The sequence below is a fragment of the Varanus komodoensis genome, unplaced genomic scaffold (assembly GCF_004798865.1).
Source record: "Varanus komodoensis strain SLA01 unplaced genomic scaffold, ASM479886v1 scaffold6_1, whole genome shotgun sequence".
NCBI classification, from domain to species: Eukaryota; Metazoa; Chordata; class Lepidosauria; order Squamata; family Varanidae; genus Varanus; species Varanus komodoensis.
In genome coordinates this window covers 1,809,488-1,823,480 of record NW_025336345.1, presented here as the reverse complement: position 1 = coordinate 1,823,480, position 13,993 = coordinate 1,809,488, and the positions used below count along the sequence as shown (strand labels likewise).

The 13,993-nt window shown below is 43.6% G+C and overlaps 1 protein-coding gene across 3 annotated transcripts in view; it reads left to right on the top strand.

Moving 5' to 3' along the window:
* Nucleotides 1–90: 90 nt before the first annotated feature.
* The window catches only part of GEMIN5 (gem nuclear organelle associated protein 5), a 46,016-nt gene continuing 32,113 nt past the window's right edge, over nucleotides 91–13,993 (top strand). For 2 of the 3 annotated variants that reach the window (XM_044451027.1, XM_044451026.1), the window contains exons 1-8: nucleotides 91–291; nucleotides 3,475–3,629; nucleotides 5,307–5,488; nucleotides 10,668–10,819; nucleotides 11,069–11,182; nucleotides 11,722–11,854; nucleotides 12,156–12,318; nucleotides 12,971–13,183. In XM_044451027.1, coding sequence (XP_044306962.1) covers nucleotides 120–291; nucleotides 3,475–3,629; nucleotides 5,307–5,488; nucleotides 10,668–10,819; nucleotides 11,069–11,182; nucleotides 11,722–11,854; nucleotides 12,156–12,318; nucleotides 12,971–13,183 — 1,284 coding nt within the window. In that variant the 5' untranslated portion in view covers nucleotides 91–119. The remainder of the gene's footprint in view (nucleotides 292–3,474; nucleotides 3,630–5,306; nucleotides 5,489–10,667; nucleotides 10,820–11,068; nucleotides 11,183–11,721; nucleotides 11,855–12,155; nucleotides 12,319–12,970; nucleotides 13,184–13,993) is intronic. The other variant, XM_044451028.1, reaches the window with a different exon arrangement.

Here is a 13,993-nt window from a genome sequence, read left to right as displayed (position 1 = left end):
TGCGACAGCACGTGGGGCTAGAGGGGCCGCTTTACGGCGGCGCGCGGTAACAGCCGCTCCTAGCCTCGGGGAAGCAAAGCGTGTGAGAGGCGGGTTGCTAGTGGAGTCGTGTGGGAGGGATGGCGGCGTTGGTTTTTGGCTGCGGGGCGGCCGAGCGGGTGTTGCCGGCCTCTCCCAACTGGTACTGCAGCCGGTGCAGCGACACTGCCCAGGATGGGCGCCTCTTCGGCTTTGCCGCGCGTTACAACGTGTGTCTTCTGGAAGTCCGCCCCGGGGCGCCCGCCTTCTACGGTACATATGTCCGGTTTTATAACGCACGGGCCTGCTGCGGGCTTCTTCGCCGCCGCCGCCTCCGCTTTGCGCTTTCGCTGGGAAGGGTCGGAGCAGGCAGACCAGCCTTTCCTACTTGCTCGGGAGAAATGGGAGAGATACCCATTTCTCTGGAGGGCATCAGGTCGGGGAAGGCTGAGCCGGTGTGATGCTTTTTCCGCCAACCTTTCTGCAGTATGAGACTCGGAGGGACTGTTATTGCCATGGTAGCTGAGATATAGCCGCTTTAATTTCGGGGGCTTTTTAAGAGGGTGTAGAAGCCATGTAAGTGCGTGACTTCGTCATGCTGTACTTGTGAGCTTCCTGGGGGATAGTTGCTTGATTGTATGGACCGGGGTTGGGGAACCACTTTTAGTCCCAGGTTGGATTCACTTTTGGAGAAGCTCTGCCGGGGTCTGTGCTTTTAATGGTGAAAGGGCTGAACATAAAGAGGGCAGGGGCAAACTGAAAAGGGGTAAGGATAAAAATAAAGTCGGCATTTTTAAAAGCTTGAAATCTTTCTGCCAGTAATTGTGCCTAAGAGCTGTTTAAGCCTTTTAGAATAAGAGGGGGAATGTGCAAATGCTGGGAAACAGTTGGTGGCTGGGGAAAATGGGGTAGAGCCCAGTGGGAGGGGCATACCCATCAGGGGACCCCACTAGCCTTTCTGCAGTGATCAAACACTGCAGTCTTGAATGTCTCAAGAGTGATTCTGTAAGGACACTACAATGAATCTCTGGGGCCAACCTCCGACTCCCTCCCTGAGGAGGTTCAGGTGGTGGCAACAAGGAGAAGGCAGATTTTTCAGTGATGGCTGCCCAGTTATGGAAAAGCTTCCCACTGAGGCCCACCTGGTGCCAACCTTGTTATCGTTTCAAGTCAAGATTTTCCCCTTATCACAGATTTTTAAATGATTTTTTTCCTTTTTAATATTGTGATGTATTTTAGACTGTGTTTTAATGGATTGGTATAAACCACCTAAAAAACTTCAGCTGTAGGGTGGGATAGAAGTTGAATAAATAAATAAATAAATAAATTTGCTTAGTTAGGCTTTGAAGACAATCCTTTGATGTAAATGACTGCCAGACAAATAATACAATATATACGCTCAGTAATGAATAACTGTTTGTTCTTGCATCCTCTATGAATAGGCCTGTCCTAACCCTATGCAAAAGTAGCATAGGGTTCCCTATAATTTTTACAGTATCCTGGGAAGTAGAAACATTGCTATTCTTCTTTCAGAGTTGAGATTTGCACCATGCTCCTTTGTATGTTTATTTAGAAGTAAGCCTCATTGGGTTGGATCCAGAGTTTCTTTCTGGTAGCTGTTGCATCCCAATGGACAGAGTTCTGCTCAAAACACTCCTATCAGATGAAAAAGGGGTGACTTTTGCCAGTTTCCCTCCTACCCTAAAACTCCCATTACTTCCTTTCCCACTGTTCCAAAAGGTTTCCTGACCCTGTGGAATTTTTAGGGGTTGGAGAATTACATAAAATTGTTCTCTCCCCTAAGAATAAATCTTCTCCAGGTGGTAGGGACCTTTCCATCCACAGTAAGTAAATGCTGGATCCAGCTCATTGAGTTCAGTGAGACTTTCTTCCAAGTGTGTGTTCATTAGTTTCTAATAAAATAAATATAATTTAAAAGGTTAAATTAAACCACATGATTTAATTTGTATTTAACCATCAGGGAACCTTTACACTGTTGGGCAGGCTAGAAATACAATAAACAGATGAATAGTTGGATTCACATTTTTCCTAAAACTAGAAAATGTCATTCCCTAATGTGCCCTGTTTCTTGCTCGTAATGACGAATTTGTGCGTGTGTGTAGGAGGGCAGTGCCAGCATCTCCGGTCTGTGGAACTTCATCTTGCCCATTGAGATAGGGAGCTGTCAAAACTCTGCCTCCTTTAAAAATTTTTTATTTTTTATTTTGGACAGGACTTCCCATTCTCCACCCCCCCACACACACCTGCCTTCCCTCCCAGACATATACATTCGTGCGTATACCTCTTTGGGAAAATAATGTGGAGAGCTTCCTTATAATGCCAGAGATTTGCATTTTTCCTTTTTCCTGAGTAACTGGAGTCTTAGGAACAAGTGGAAAAGTGAAAGCATCCTTAGGACAGTGGAGCCTCTTACCCATGAGGATCTTGCTGCAGAGGCAATGTAAATCCTTTTCACAAGCACTGAATCACTCATGCCTTTGGATTGGACTGACAGTCTGCTTTTCAGCAACTGCCAATAGTGACTTGCTAGCTGATCCCCAGTACCCACAACTGTCTGGGTTCAGAGAGCACAAGAACTCTTACTGGGTTATCGGGGTAGCTTGTTTCCCACAAGCAAGCTACCTTACAAGAGTTTGTCTGAGTTTGCACAAAACAAAGACCTGACTTTTCATCCACAATGGGTTGTTGTGTCATGTGAACCCAGTAAGAAAAGCAGCAGTCCTGAACAAGGGTCTCTTGAATTGAACTCTGGCATATTATGCACAAAACACATGTGCTCCTAGCATTGAGCCCTCAACTCCCTTGCAGAAGGGATGTTTCTCATAAGTTGAGCTAGAATGAGACCTTTCATTTTTATTTATGTGCTATGCTAATATCTCACTTTTTTCCTACAAGGAACCAAGGCAGCTTACATAATCCTCCTCTTCCTGTCTAAGCTTATCTTCACATTAATGCTGTGAAGTAGGATAGGCTAAGCTTCAGTGACTGTCCCAGTGAGCTTCCTGGATGTGTAGGGACTATAACCCAAGGCATGATCCAACACTCTGATACATGCAGTGCATGAATGATGAAGGTGTTTTGTGTGGGGGATCAGTGACCCCTGTCAAAAGGCTACTAAAGCCAAAATATACTTGTTCCTTCATTAGCAGAGACAGGTTGTAACACTTCACATGCACTATTCTAATAAAAATTAAGACAGAGGAGTAAAATGCAGCAGCTTTAAATGTATTTGGACATAATGCTAAAAGTGTATACAGAGTGAGCTGTATCCTGTTAGCGTTTCCCACCAGCAGAATGACTTAGTAGAATGAGGAGGAGGTTCCCCTCTCTTCCCTCCCTAAATCCTTTACTCTGTTGCTTCATAATGGTTTTCTCCAGGTTTTTTTAAAACCAAAAAGTTGGCATACTTTATAGCCATATTTTTTCCCTTGACAGGGGAGCTAGTTGGTCACACCGAAAGAGTTTCTGGTTTCTCGTTTTGCCCCTATCCTGGTCAGAATTACTACTGTGCCAGCAGCGCTGATGATGGAGCTGTGAAAATCTGGAATACGCAGACATTGACTGTTGTGATGGAACATGCACTGCATCAGGTAAAACAGTTGGCTGCATGGCTGCAGATCAGGATCTCCTGTGATGTGTGTTGCAAATTCTCTGGATTTGTGGGCAGCTTTCCACTTGTTAACTCTGCAGACTCTAGTTTACAAACATCACAGATATGTGAGACGGTTGGATATGAAGGGCATGAAAACAAACACTGTTTGATTTCTGCAAGGTTTATTTCCATAGAAGTGATTGAGATTACAAACTGATATGAGTGAATTAAGCAACGTCATAATGCTAGTTTGTTCATATTGCTTCTTTGTAGCTGTACTTTTCTTTCTTCTTTGTTCTTTTTTCCTCCCAGGGATATATTATGTTTCTTTTGGTTGAGACTACATTCTGGTTATATGCTTTTTATTGGAATTCCAAGATCATGACTGGGTGTGACATAGGGCATGTTGGATGGAAGAGCAGTGAATAATACATTACAAATTAATAATAAATAACTGCATGGATAGGAGTGGACAGATCCATGGGGGGGAAAGAAGGTTAAAAGCCTTTGCATGTACCAATTTTTGCTTAGGTCTTTTTGTCCATATAGGTAACAGTGATTACCTGAGAGCTTCATTGCTATACTAGACTTTTGAAGAAACCCATTACGTAGTGAAACTTTAGATGTGGGAATAGGTATTATATATTGTAGGGTTGGAACTTGCTTTTGCACTTTGAAAGGCGTTTAGTACCATTTGGATTGAAACAATCACTAAGTGACCCCTAGACAGTTTCTGTGGGCCATAAGGTAGTTAAGAGCTGCAAAGCCAAGGTTGGAGACAAAGAATCACAGCTCCTACTCCACCTCTGGCTCCCCTTCTTAGTCAGCATAGAAATAATCAAGCTGGCTGCTCTCAGGTTATGAAAACTTTCTTGGAGAGGAGGGAAAAGGGGTGATTCAGGGGGAGGGGACCAGGAAGAGCAGGAAGTGGCCTGTCCTGGTGCTTCTCCTGCCTCTCTCCTTCCTCTGGGACACTCTTGCTGGACAGGCAAAACAAGCTGATCTAGAAAGATGCAGGCTGTAAAGAGGAAGCTCTGTTGCTTCTCCCATCCTGCACTGGATGATAGTTAACTTCCAAGTGCCAGGGCTTACAGTCATTGCCATACAATTGAGCCCTAAGAATGCAGTCTTAGGTACACCAGCTTGAGTCTCATTGTACTTAATTAGACTTTTTTTCTGACCAGACATTCACAGGACTGTGTTAAACAGTCTTGGTTCTGTTGGCTTCTTATGCTTGGTAGTAGAAATCTGAATTGTATATCCATCCCAGTCATGAACACGGTTCTTAAGTAATGTATGTGAAGGTTATCACTTTTTTTGTGTGTGTTTTCACTTTAGAAAGACCAAGTAGCACTTGATTATTCTTTGCTGTTTATTATCTTTGTAATATTCTACTCTCTGGTCAGCAACTAATTTCTCTGGACTGCTACATCAAAGAGGCAAATGAGAGATGGTGGACCAGTGCCACAATAACAGCTCCAGAAAATAGTTACCACAAAACTGCTGGCGCCACTTTTTCTATGCCTCTCTTGTGTCTTGTTTGGCATTTCTCAAGGAGCCAAGTGGCAATTAGTTGCTGATTAATCTTTAATTAAATCTACACTGTAGGTGTGTAGAAAAGTTCCAGAGAACATTCATGGTTAGTCTATCTTTTCAATGCCGTTGCCTTTTACAGAACACAATTTCTGCATTGCACTGGTCACCCAGAGTGAAAGACTTGGTTGTGTCTGCTGATGAGAAAGGAATAGTAATTTGTTACTGGCATAATCGAAATGACAGCCAGCAGTTCTTTCCAGAGCCTAGAACCATATTCTGTCTCACTTGTTCTCCGCACCATGAGAATTTGGTAGCCATTGGGTAAGTATTGCTAAGGAAGCATACTTGGTAGATGCTGCAATCCTGTACAGAGTTACATGAGAGTAAACCCATGTGAGCTCAATGGAATGTATTTCTAAGTAGACATGTATCTGATTGTATTATTCTGTGCTTTAGAACTCTGTTTGGCTCCACCAAAATAAGAAACAAATAATATATAAAATTCATTTACTGATATTTAATAATTGCTTATATTAAAATACATTTATAAATGATGTGCAGACATTACAATATAAAACCATAATAAAAATAGTATATGACAGCATGGAAGATAAGATCACCAGCTGGAAAACCTTGCAGGAACTAGTATGTTTTCAGAAGATGCTGAAAACACAGAAGGATTGGTATCTGTCTGATATATATTGATAGAGACATGGACTGGACCTTTGATTTAACTCTTGGACCATCTGGAGAGTGAGTCCTAATAAGTGTAGAAACCAGGCAAAGGACCTAGTGGTTATTTAAATATCCAGGTCCGAGTTGGTTAGAGGTTTGTAAACAAGTAGCAAAAAGGGAAGCATTCCCCCCAAATTATTCTCAAACTGACCGGAGCCACCAAAGAATGGTGCCTCCAATACCCATCTTACAAACTCTATATATGAAAATAGGTGAGCCAGTGTGGGATTACCCAGCTATTTCATATATCAGTTGGTCTTTGGTTTTAACAGATCCTACTGTGTGTCCAAGCTGATGGATCTTTTGCTAGGTTTGCTGATTGGTGCCTGAATTTAAGGCCTCGGCTATGTTCTGAGCATTTCTTGACTGATGAACAAAGTTTGAGATTGCTTTCTTTGCTATGAACACCAGATCCCTATCAGATAATAACCTAATAAGTATGTGAGTAGATATGTTGGGCATAAGCTAAAGTTCATGCTTTCCTGGTTTCTGATTTAGATAGCTTTGTTTATTGTGCACCTAGTTTTGAAGTAATTTATAAACTAAATTTATAATTTTTTTTCAGAATGAATACATAATACAAACTTAACAAATCGATATGAGGCTGGATATGAGCTCCAGCCTTTACCATAAATTAGAATTATTATTTTTATATTGCATGTATATCCTGCCTTATTTCTCTCTTGTTAAGAACTTATATAGCTCTTATTTTATCTTCACAGCAAGAGCCCCTTGAGGTGGGTTAAACTGAAAGTGTGGTGTAGTGGTTAAGAGCATGGGACTGGGACTCAGACAATCTGGGTTCTAGTCCCTGCTCAGCCATGGAGCCAACTGGGTGACTTTGGGCCAGTCACAGACTCTCAGCCCAACCTACTTCACAGGGTTGTTTTTGTGGGGATAAGATGGAGGAGGAGATGTAAGCTGCCTTGAGCCCTTTGTAGAAAAAAGGCAGGATATAAATTGAAAAATAAATAAAACCCAGATCTCCTGGGTCCCCAGTACATCCCTCTAACTCCAACACTACAGAAAATGAATGCAGATGACCAAGTAAAAGCATGCAACTTGCTGTGATTTTCCATCTGTAAAAGAGTTTGATTAGATGCTGTATCAAAACTAACTTAGATATTTAGGGTAGATCTGTATACATTTTTAAATAGAAAAAAGTGTCTATGGATTGTAGGATTTTAAATATCTAAACATGCATAGGATTGCTTCTTTTGATTTTTTCAATTTGTTTAAAAGAAGCCTGTTCTGAACCTAGGAAGTAAGTATTGCTCTAAATAAGCTTAAGTAGTTTATTTATCATGGCATTTTTAAATAAATAAATAAATAAATAAATAAATAACCTGGCAAGCCAGCAAAACAAATTCTCCAATCCTATTTATATTTACTAGAAAGCAAGTTCAGTTGGCCCAGTGGGACTTACTTCCAAGTAAACATGCATTGGATTGGACTACAAAGAATGTTGTAGTCGTTTGTGAATTATTTGAATTGGCTATCATGATTGGTATAGAACTGTGTCGTTTGAGAAATGTCTTTAAATTGTTTAAAAAGATTAGGGTTAGAGTTTCCTTATTCATTTGTGCCCAAGTTCATTTCAGAAAACAAAACTAACTTACTTGAGTTATGTATTCCAGTTCAGAATGTTACTACAAAACAGGACTAGGCAACTTTTGGGACATGTGGGTACATTTTTGTCTTTTTCATTTATTTATATATTTAAAAATTTCTATGCTGCCCCATTCGCCGAAGCCTTGGGGCGGCTTACAACATCAGTTAAAATATAAAACACTAAAAATATAAAACACATTAACATTATAAAATAAGTTGCCCTGGCCGAAGAATTAAGCAAATAATATTAGCAATTAAAATGACGTTTGAATAAAAAGGTCTTCGCCTGGCGCCAAAAAACAAATAACGACGGAGCCAGGCGGACCTCTCTGGGGAGCACATTCCATAGATTGGGCGCCACCGCTGAGAAAGCCCTCCTCCGAGTACCTACCCTCCTAATTTCCTTCACGGAGGGTTCCCGGAGAAGGGCCTCTCCCACAGATCTCAGGGGGTGGGCCAGCATATATGAATGTAAGCACTCCTTCAGGTAGCCAGGACCCAAGCCGTTTAGGTCTTTATAGGTCATCATCAACACCTTGTATTGGGCCCAGACTTCAATGGGAAGCCAGTGAAGCTGACGGAGGACTGGAGTCATGTGAACATAACGCCCAGTCCCCGTCAGCAACCTGGCAGCTCTATTTTGAACCAATTGAAGTATCCGGACCGTCTTCAAGGGTAGCCCCACGTAGAGAGCGTTACAGAAGTTAAGGCGGGAAGTCACCAAAGCGTGTGTCACAGTCGCCAGGCAGTCGTACTCCAGGTAGGGGCGCAGCTGATGGATCAGCCGAAGCTGAAGGAAAGCGCTCCTCGCCACTGCTGTCACCTGAGCTTCCAATGAAAGCTCTGGGTCGAGGAGCACTCCCAAGCTGCGGACCTTGTCCCTAAGAGGGAGTGCAACCCCATTCAGGACTAGGTTCAATTCACCCTCTCCGAAGTCCGATCCGCCAACCAACAGGACCTCCGTCTTGTCTGGATTGAGCTTCAGTTTATTGGCCCTCATCCAGCCCATTACTTCGGCCAGGCACCAGTTCAGCACAGCCACTGCCTCACCTGGATTGGTGGAAAACAAGAGGTAGAGCTGGGTATCATCAGCGTACTGATGATTCTGCAGCCCACACCTCCTGATGACCTCTCCCAGCGGTTAAATGTAGATGTTAAACAGCAAAGGGGACAAAATGGACCCCTGTAGTACTCCATGGCATAGCTGCCATGGCGCAGAGCCATAGTCCCCCAGCACCACCTTCTGGAATCGGTCATTGAGATAGGAGCAGAACCACTGCAAAGCAGTGCCTCCGACCCCCAATCCCGCCAGCCTATCCAGAAGGATACCATGGTCGATGGTATCGAAAGCCGCTGAGAGGTCCAGAAGAACCAACAGGGACGCACTCCCCCTGTCCTTCTCGCTGCACAGGTCATCGTACAGGGCGACCAAGGCAGATTCAGTACCGTACCCGGGTCTGAAGCTGGACTGAAATGGGTCTAGATAATCCGTTTCATCCAAGAGAGCTTGGAGTTGTCCCGCTACCACCCGCTCCAACACCTTGCCCAGAAACGGGAGGTTGTCCACTGGTCTATAATTAGTGGCCATCTCTGGATCCAGTGACGCCTTCTTCAGGACCGGTCGGACTACCGCCTCCTTTAAAGGGGCAGGTACCCGACCCTCCCTCAGAGAGGCGTTAACCACTTCCAAGATCCAGATCCCAATCCCATGCTTGGAATCATTTATTAACCAAGACGGGCAAGGATCCAATAGGCAAGTGGTGGGACGTACTCGTCCAAGCACCTTGTCCACATCATCAGGCTGCAATAACTGAAAGTCATCCATCAGTTTTGGACCAGATGGCAGCATTGGTGTCTCCCCAGAAACCTCTGAGTCACTAGTAGAGTCTAGCTCGTGATGAATCTGAGCGATTTTCTCCCTGAAATGCTTGGCAAAGTCATCACAGCGGGCCTTTGAGGGAGGAGCCAGATCTTTCTTAGGACCTGGACGAACCAGGCCTTGCACCACTCGAAAAAGCTCTGCCAGACGGCATTTTGAGGAGGCAATGGAAATGGAAAAGAAATTCTTTTTCACCGCCCTCACCGCCACAGCATAGGCCCGATAATGGGCTCTCAAGTGTGTTCGGTCAGATTCATCCCGTGATTTTCTCCACCTACTCTCTAGCTGTCTCCCAGCCTGCTTCATCACCCGCAATTCAGGTGTATACCAGGGGGAAGAGTGGGCTCTGCCTGGTGGGAGAGGACGCTTAGGAGCGATCGTGTCAACAGCCCCGGTCATCTCCCCGTTCCACAGTTTGACCAAAGCCTCAACAGGAGCACCAGTCTTGTCAGCCGGAAACTCCCCCAGGGCCTTCAGGAATCCATCCGGATCCATCCGGCTCCGGGGGTGGACCCACACAATCTGGTCCGCACCCTTACAGAGGGAGAGGCCGCTCTCGAGCACAAACCTCACCAGGAAGTGATCTGACCATGACAGGGGTGTCAAACATAAATTCCTCACCCTCCCTCCCTCCCTCCCTCCCTCCCTCCCTTCCTTCCTTCCTTCCTTTCTCCTTCTACCATTCTTTCTTTCTCCTTTTCTGTCTTTCAAGAATCCTCCCAAAACGAGAAGTCACTTTATGACCATGTTGCTCCAAGTTAGCATATTATACAGTTTTTAGAAACTAGTGGAATTCCACGAAAGCAAGATTTTGATGTTCAGCAGCATCTGTTTTTCATATGAACTGTGTATTTCAGCCTTGTGTTTACTTTTCAAGCAGGCTGGGAAACATTCCAACTCAGCTAACCCAACTGACTCTTGATATTAATTCAAATTCATTAGATTCATGTAGGAATCAATAGTGCTTAACACACTAAGATGATTCTTAATTGTCTTCTGGTTATGAAACCTCTAGGAAAGAATGCTAATGTGTTTGGAATTCCTGTTAGCTAAAATCTCTGGTTTCTTTCAGCAGGTATCCCACCCTAATGCTTTCTTGCTTAGCTCTCTAAACATGTTGCCCATTCCTTCATTGCACATAAGAGAAGATTTAGGGCAAGGGATTGGGATTGTGAAAGAAATGACACCAAAAATGGGTTCCATAACTCTGCAAGCATTATTTATTAGCCAAGAATTAAAATATATCTTCCTTCATGCAACACTGTTTATTTTAAGCTATAAAGATGGAATTGTGGTCATTATCGACATCAGCAGAAAGGGAGATGTCATTCATCGCCTAAGAGGTCATGATGATGAAATACATTCCTTGGCGTGGTGTCCTGTGCTTGGTGAGGAAGATTTATTCAGTCGACAAGAAGAGCTTCAAGGTACATAACCTGTGTGAATGCACGGGGTGGGGGGCATAGGCCCAGTGTGCAATTTTGTAATATTTATTTAAGATATTTGTATGCCATCCTTTGCGAGAGCCTCAGGACGCCTTACACAAATAAAATACATTTACATAAAAGTATAACATAAATAAATAATCCTCTTGCATATATTAGCTGCTCTCAGGGAGCCCAAACAGTTAATGTAAACTTCATTTGAAAATAAACTATTGTTTTAACTTTTGGAAGAAGACACCGTTGCTTCAGGTGTGGCAGAAGATGCATCTGTTGCAAAAGGCTACTGCTTGGCCTCAGGAAGCAAAGATCAGACCATCCGTGTATGGAGCTGTACTCGAAGCAGAGGTAAGTCTAGAGAATTTTGATCTGGCTTTCTCCTTTGGCAAGACATGCAGAAGTGTGGCCGGGGGGTGGGGGCAGGCGAGGATCCCACACGTTCTTTTCGTCATTGTTTTGACTGGAGAATAGTATTGACAAGTTGTAACTGTGCTTAGTACCTCTAAAGTGCAAGGCTCTGGTGCACAAAACAGGAGGATAATCTGTTGTTATGCAAAAACCAACAAAGCTTCTTTAGTCAAAAATAGGTCCTACTGTGACCATTGCTATTTACTTCCATGCAAGGCTTAACATATTCTAAAAGATTCCAGCTGGTCCATAGACCTGATGGTTTGTGTTGCTGGAAGTCAAGGCTAGACAACAGATTGGATTTTAAGGAGCAATGCCAAATTAGTTACATATTTTCTAGGTGTGCTCCAAGTATGTTCTTTAAAGTGGAAGGCACAATTTGTGTTTGACGTGTGACCTTCCCTTTTCCTAATGTCAGTGAGTCTGGCAGTCCCTAGAATTGCAGGTAGTATTTGGTAATATTTTCTCTTTTCTTGTAGCATTGATGACTCTGAAGTTACCCTTTTTGAAAAGAAGAGGTGGAGGTGCCGAACCAGCTGTGAAGGAGCGCCTCTGGTTAACACTGCACTGGCCCCAAAGTCAGCCCACACAGATCTTATCCAGCTGCTTTGGGTGAGTAGCCTCTTAGATCAGTTTGACTTGTTGTGAAGCACCAGTATAGGACATTTTTCCTTGACGTTCCATAACCTTCCAGCATTTTTCACTTCTAGCCAGTTTGCTTTATATATTGAATTTGATGTGTTAATGCTTGGCCTGGTGCATTGTTTCATTCCTTAAAGGAAGAAAGGACTCCATGTAAATTGTTATTACAGCTCTCTCTCCTCCCCTCCCCCTCTCTCTCCCCCTCCCTCTCCCCGCCTCCCTCTGTGTGTGTGCTGTATTCCTGTGTGTCTTCCTGTTCTTCCCATCACAGAGGTGAATTGTTGCAGTGGGATTTGACCCAACCTGGGAAGCGGAAGTGGGAGCTTCTGGGAGCCTCATCTGAAGGACAAAACCATTCTAGAATAGTCTTCAATTTGTGTTCCTTACAAAGAGAGGACAGACAGCTACTTCTCTCCATTTCAATGGACAGAGATGTAAGCATTGCACGTCCACTAAAACATTTTGCAGTGTATTCTTTTTCAGGACTGCACAAATGTGCCTGCCCACCAGATGGGCATTGGACATGACTCTTTCCCAACAACAATCTCCTATTGAACTCCTTTTTCCATTCTTGGTTCTCCATGTATTGCAGTAAGGGAGGCTCTGTGTGCTTGGTCAATATGTGATAGGTCTGTAGGGATGCCTTGATTCCTCAGGGCAATTTTTCACTTGTGGTGCCCCATAATTTCCAGCTGTTTTGTTATATGCTTCATCAGCTTTCAGTTGCCTCAGCTCTTGGGCACATGGTTTCTGTGTCTTCTGTGGATCTTACTATTTCAGTATATCTGATAATCTTCCCTCCACTTCAGAGTCTCATTTTCATAGAGTAAATGAAAGTCCTGTAACCTTGAATCTTGAAAACAAGCAGACTCTGCCTGGGTCCTTGTATGTGGGTGAGACAGGTGAATGAGATCCATAAAATACAAAGTGGGCCATCTTGCCAACCTTGGGGCAGATACTTGCTTGCCTTTGGGAAGTGGTATGCTGCTGGAGAAAAGCTTTGGCAGTCTGCCCCTAAAGGTTTCCATAGCTTTTGTTCTGCTGTACTCTTACTAAATTTTACTAGCTTTTTTCCTCTTATTCTAGGTGAAGTGTTGGGACCTGGCAACTTTAAATTGCTGCTGGACTATGCCCTCCCTCGGCGGGTTTGTTTATAGCCTGGCCTTTTCCCCAGTGGACACAGGCTGCCTTGCTGTAGGAGTTGGAGACAGCATGCTCCGTGTGTGGAATACCTTGTCCATCAGCAATCACTATGATGTGAGAACCTTCTGGCAGGGCATTAAATCCAAGGTCACTGCTGTAAGTGTGCACTCTCTGCTTCCATTCTTTTGGTGTGTCTAATTCTTCTGATTCCCAGATTAGTGCTGATGTTGACCTGAATGGGAACCGGCAGGGTCACAGACTGTTGCTTGTGCAATGGGGTCCTGGTGAGAAAATGCTGACCTCTCTTTCCCAGCACTCCTAGAAATTGTTTGACTGCAGATTGGTAGCACCAGCAAGAAGTGAACTTGAATGACTGGAAATGCTTTTAACTTCATAGGAACAACTGCAAGAGGTGCTGTTCATTTTCTTTAGCAAAATGTCACAAGGTAGAATATAGCTCAGTAGGACTGTTTTAAACTGCAGTTAATCTGTTTTTGACCAAGAATGATGGGTCTGATATCCCTTTATCCATAAATAACTGCTCTGTAAGTGTCAAGGGCTTTTATCATTAAGGCTCTGGAAAAATAGTGTGCCACCAGAAAGAGTAGTAAAAGCCTTGTTCCTTTTAAAGGGGCACTAGGGTTTATACAGTGCAGCTTTGCTGGCTGTGTGCACAAGGTCCTTTGCATACATTAAGCCCTGTGCATTTTATGTAGCAGTCTTAACAGAGGTTCATTTAATTTCAGACTTAGCGTTGAGATGACACTTCTGGCCTCATTAGATTACAATCAGTAATGTAACAGTATCATTAGGAGCTTTCCTCATGTTCCCAGGGTTGTTTTGTTTTGTTTTTTAACTTTTCATTATCTCTGATAATTGGGATATGTAGCCGTGAGAGCAAGTAAGTGCTACGCCGCAGGCATACACTGCACTCTGTGTTTCCTCTGGAATGTCTTTTCATCTCCT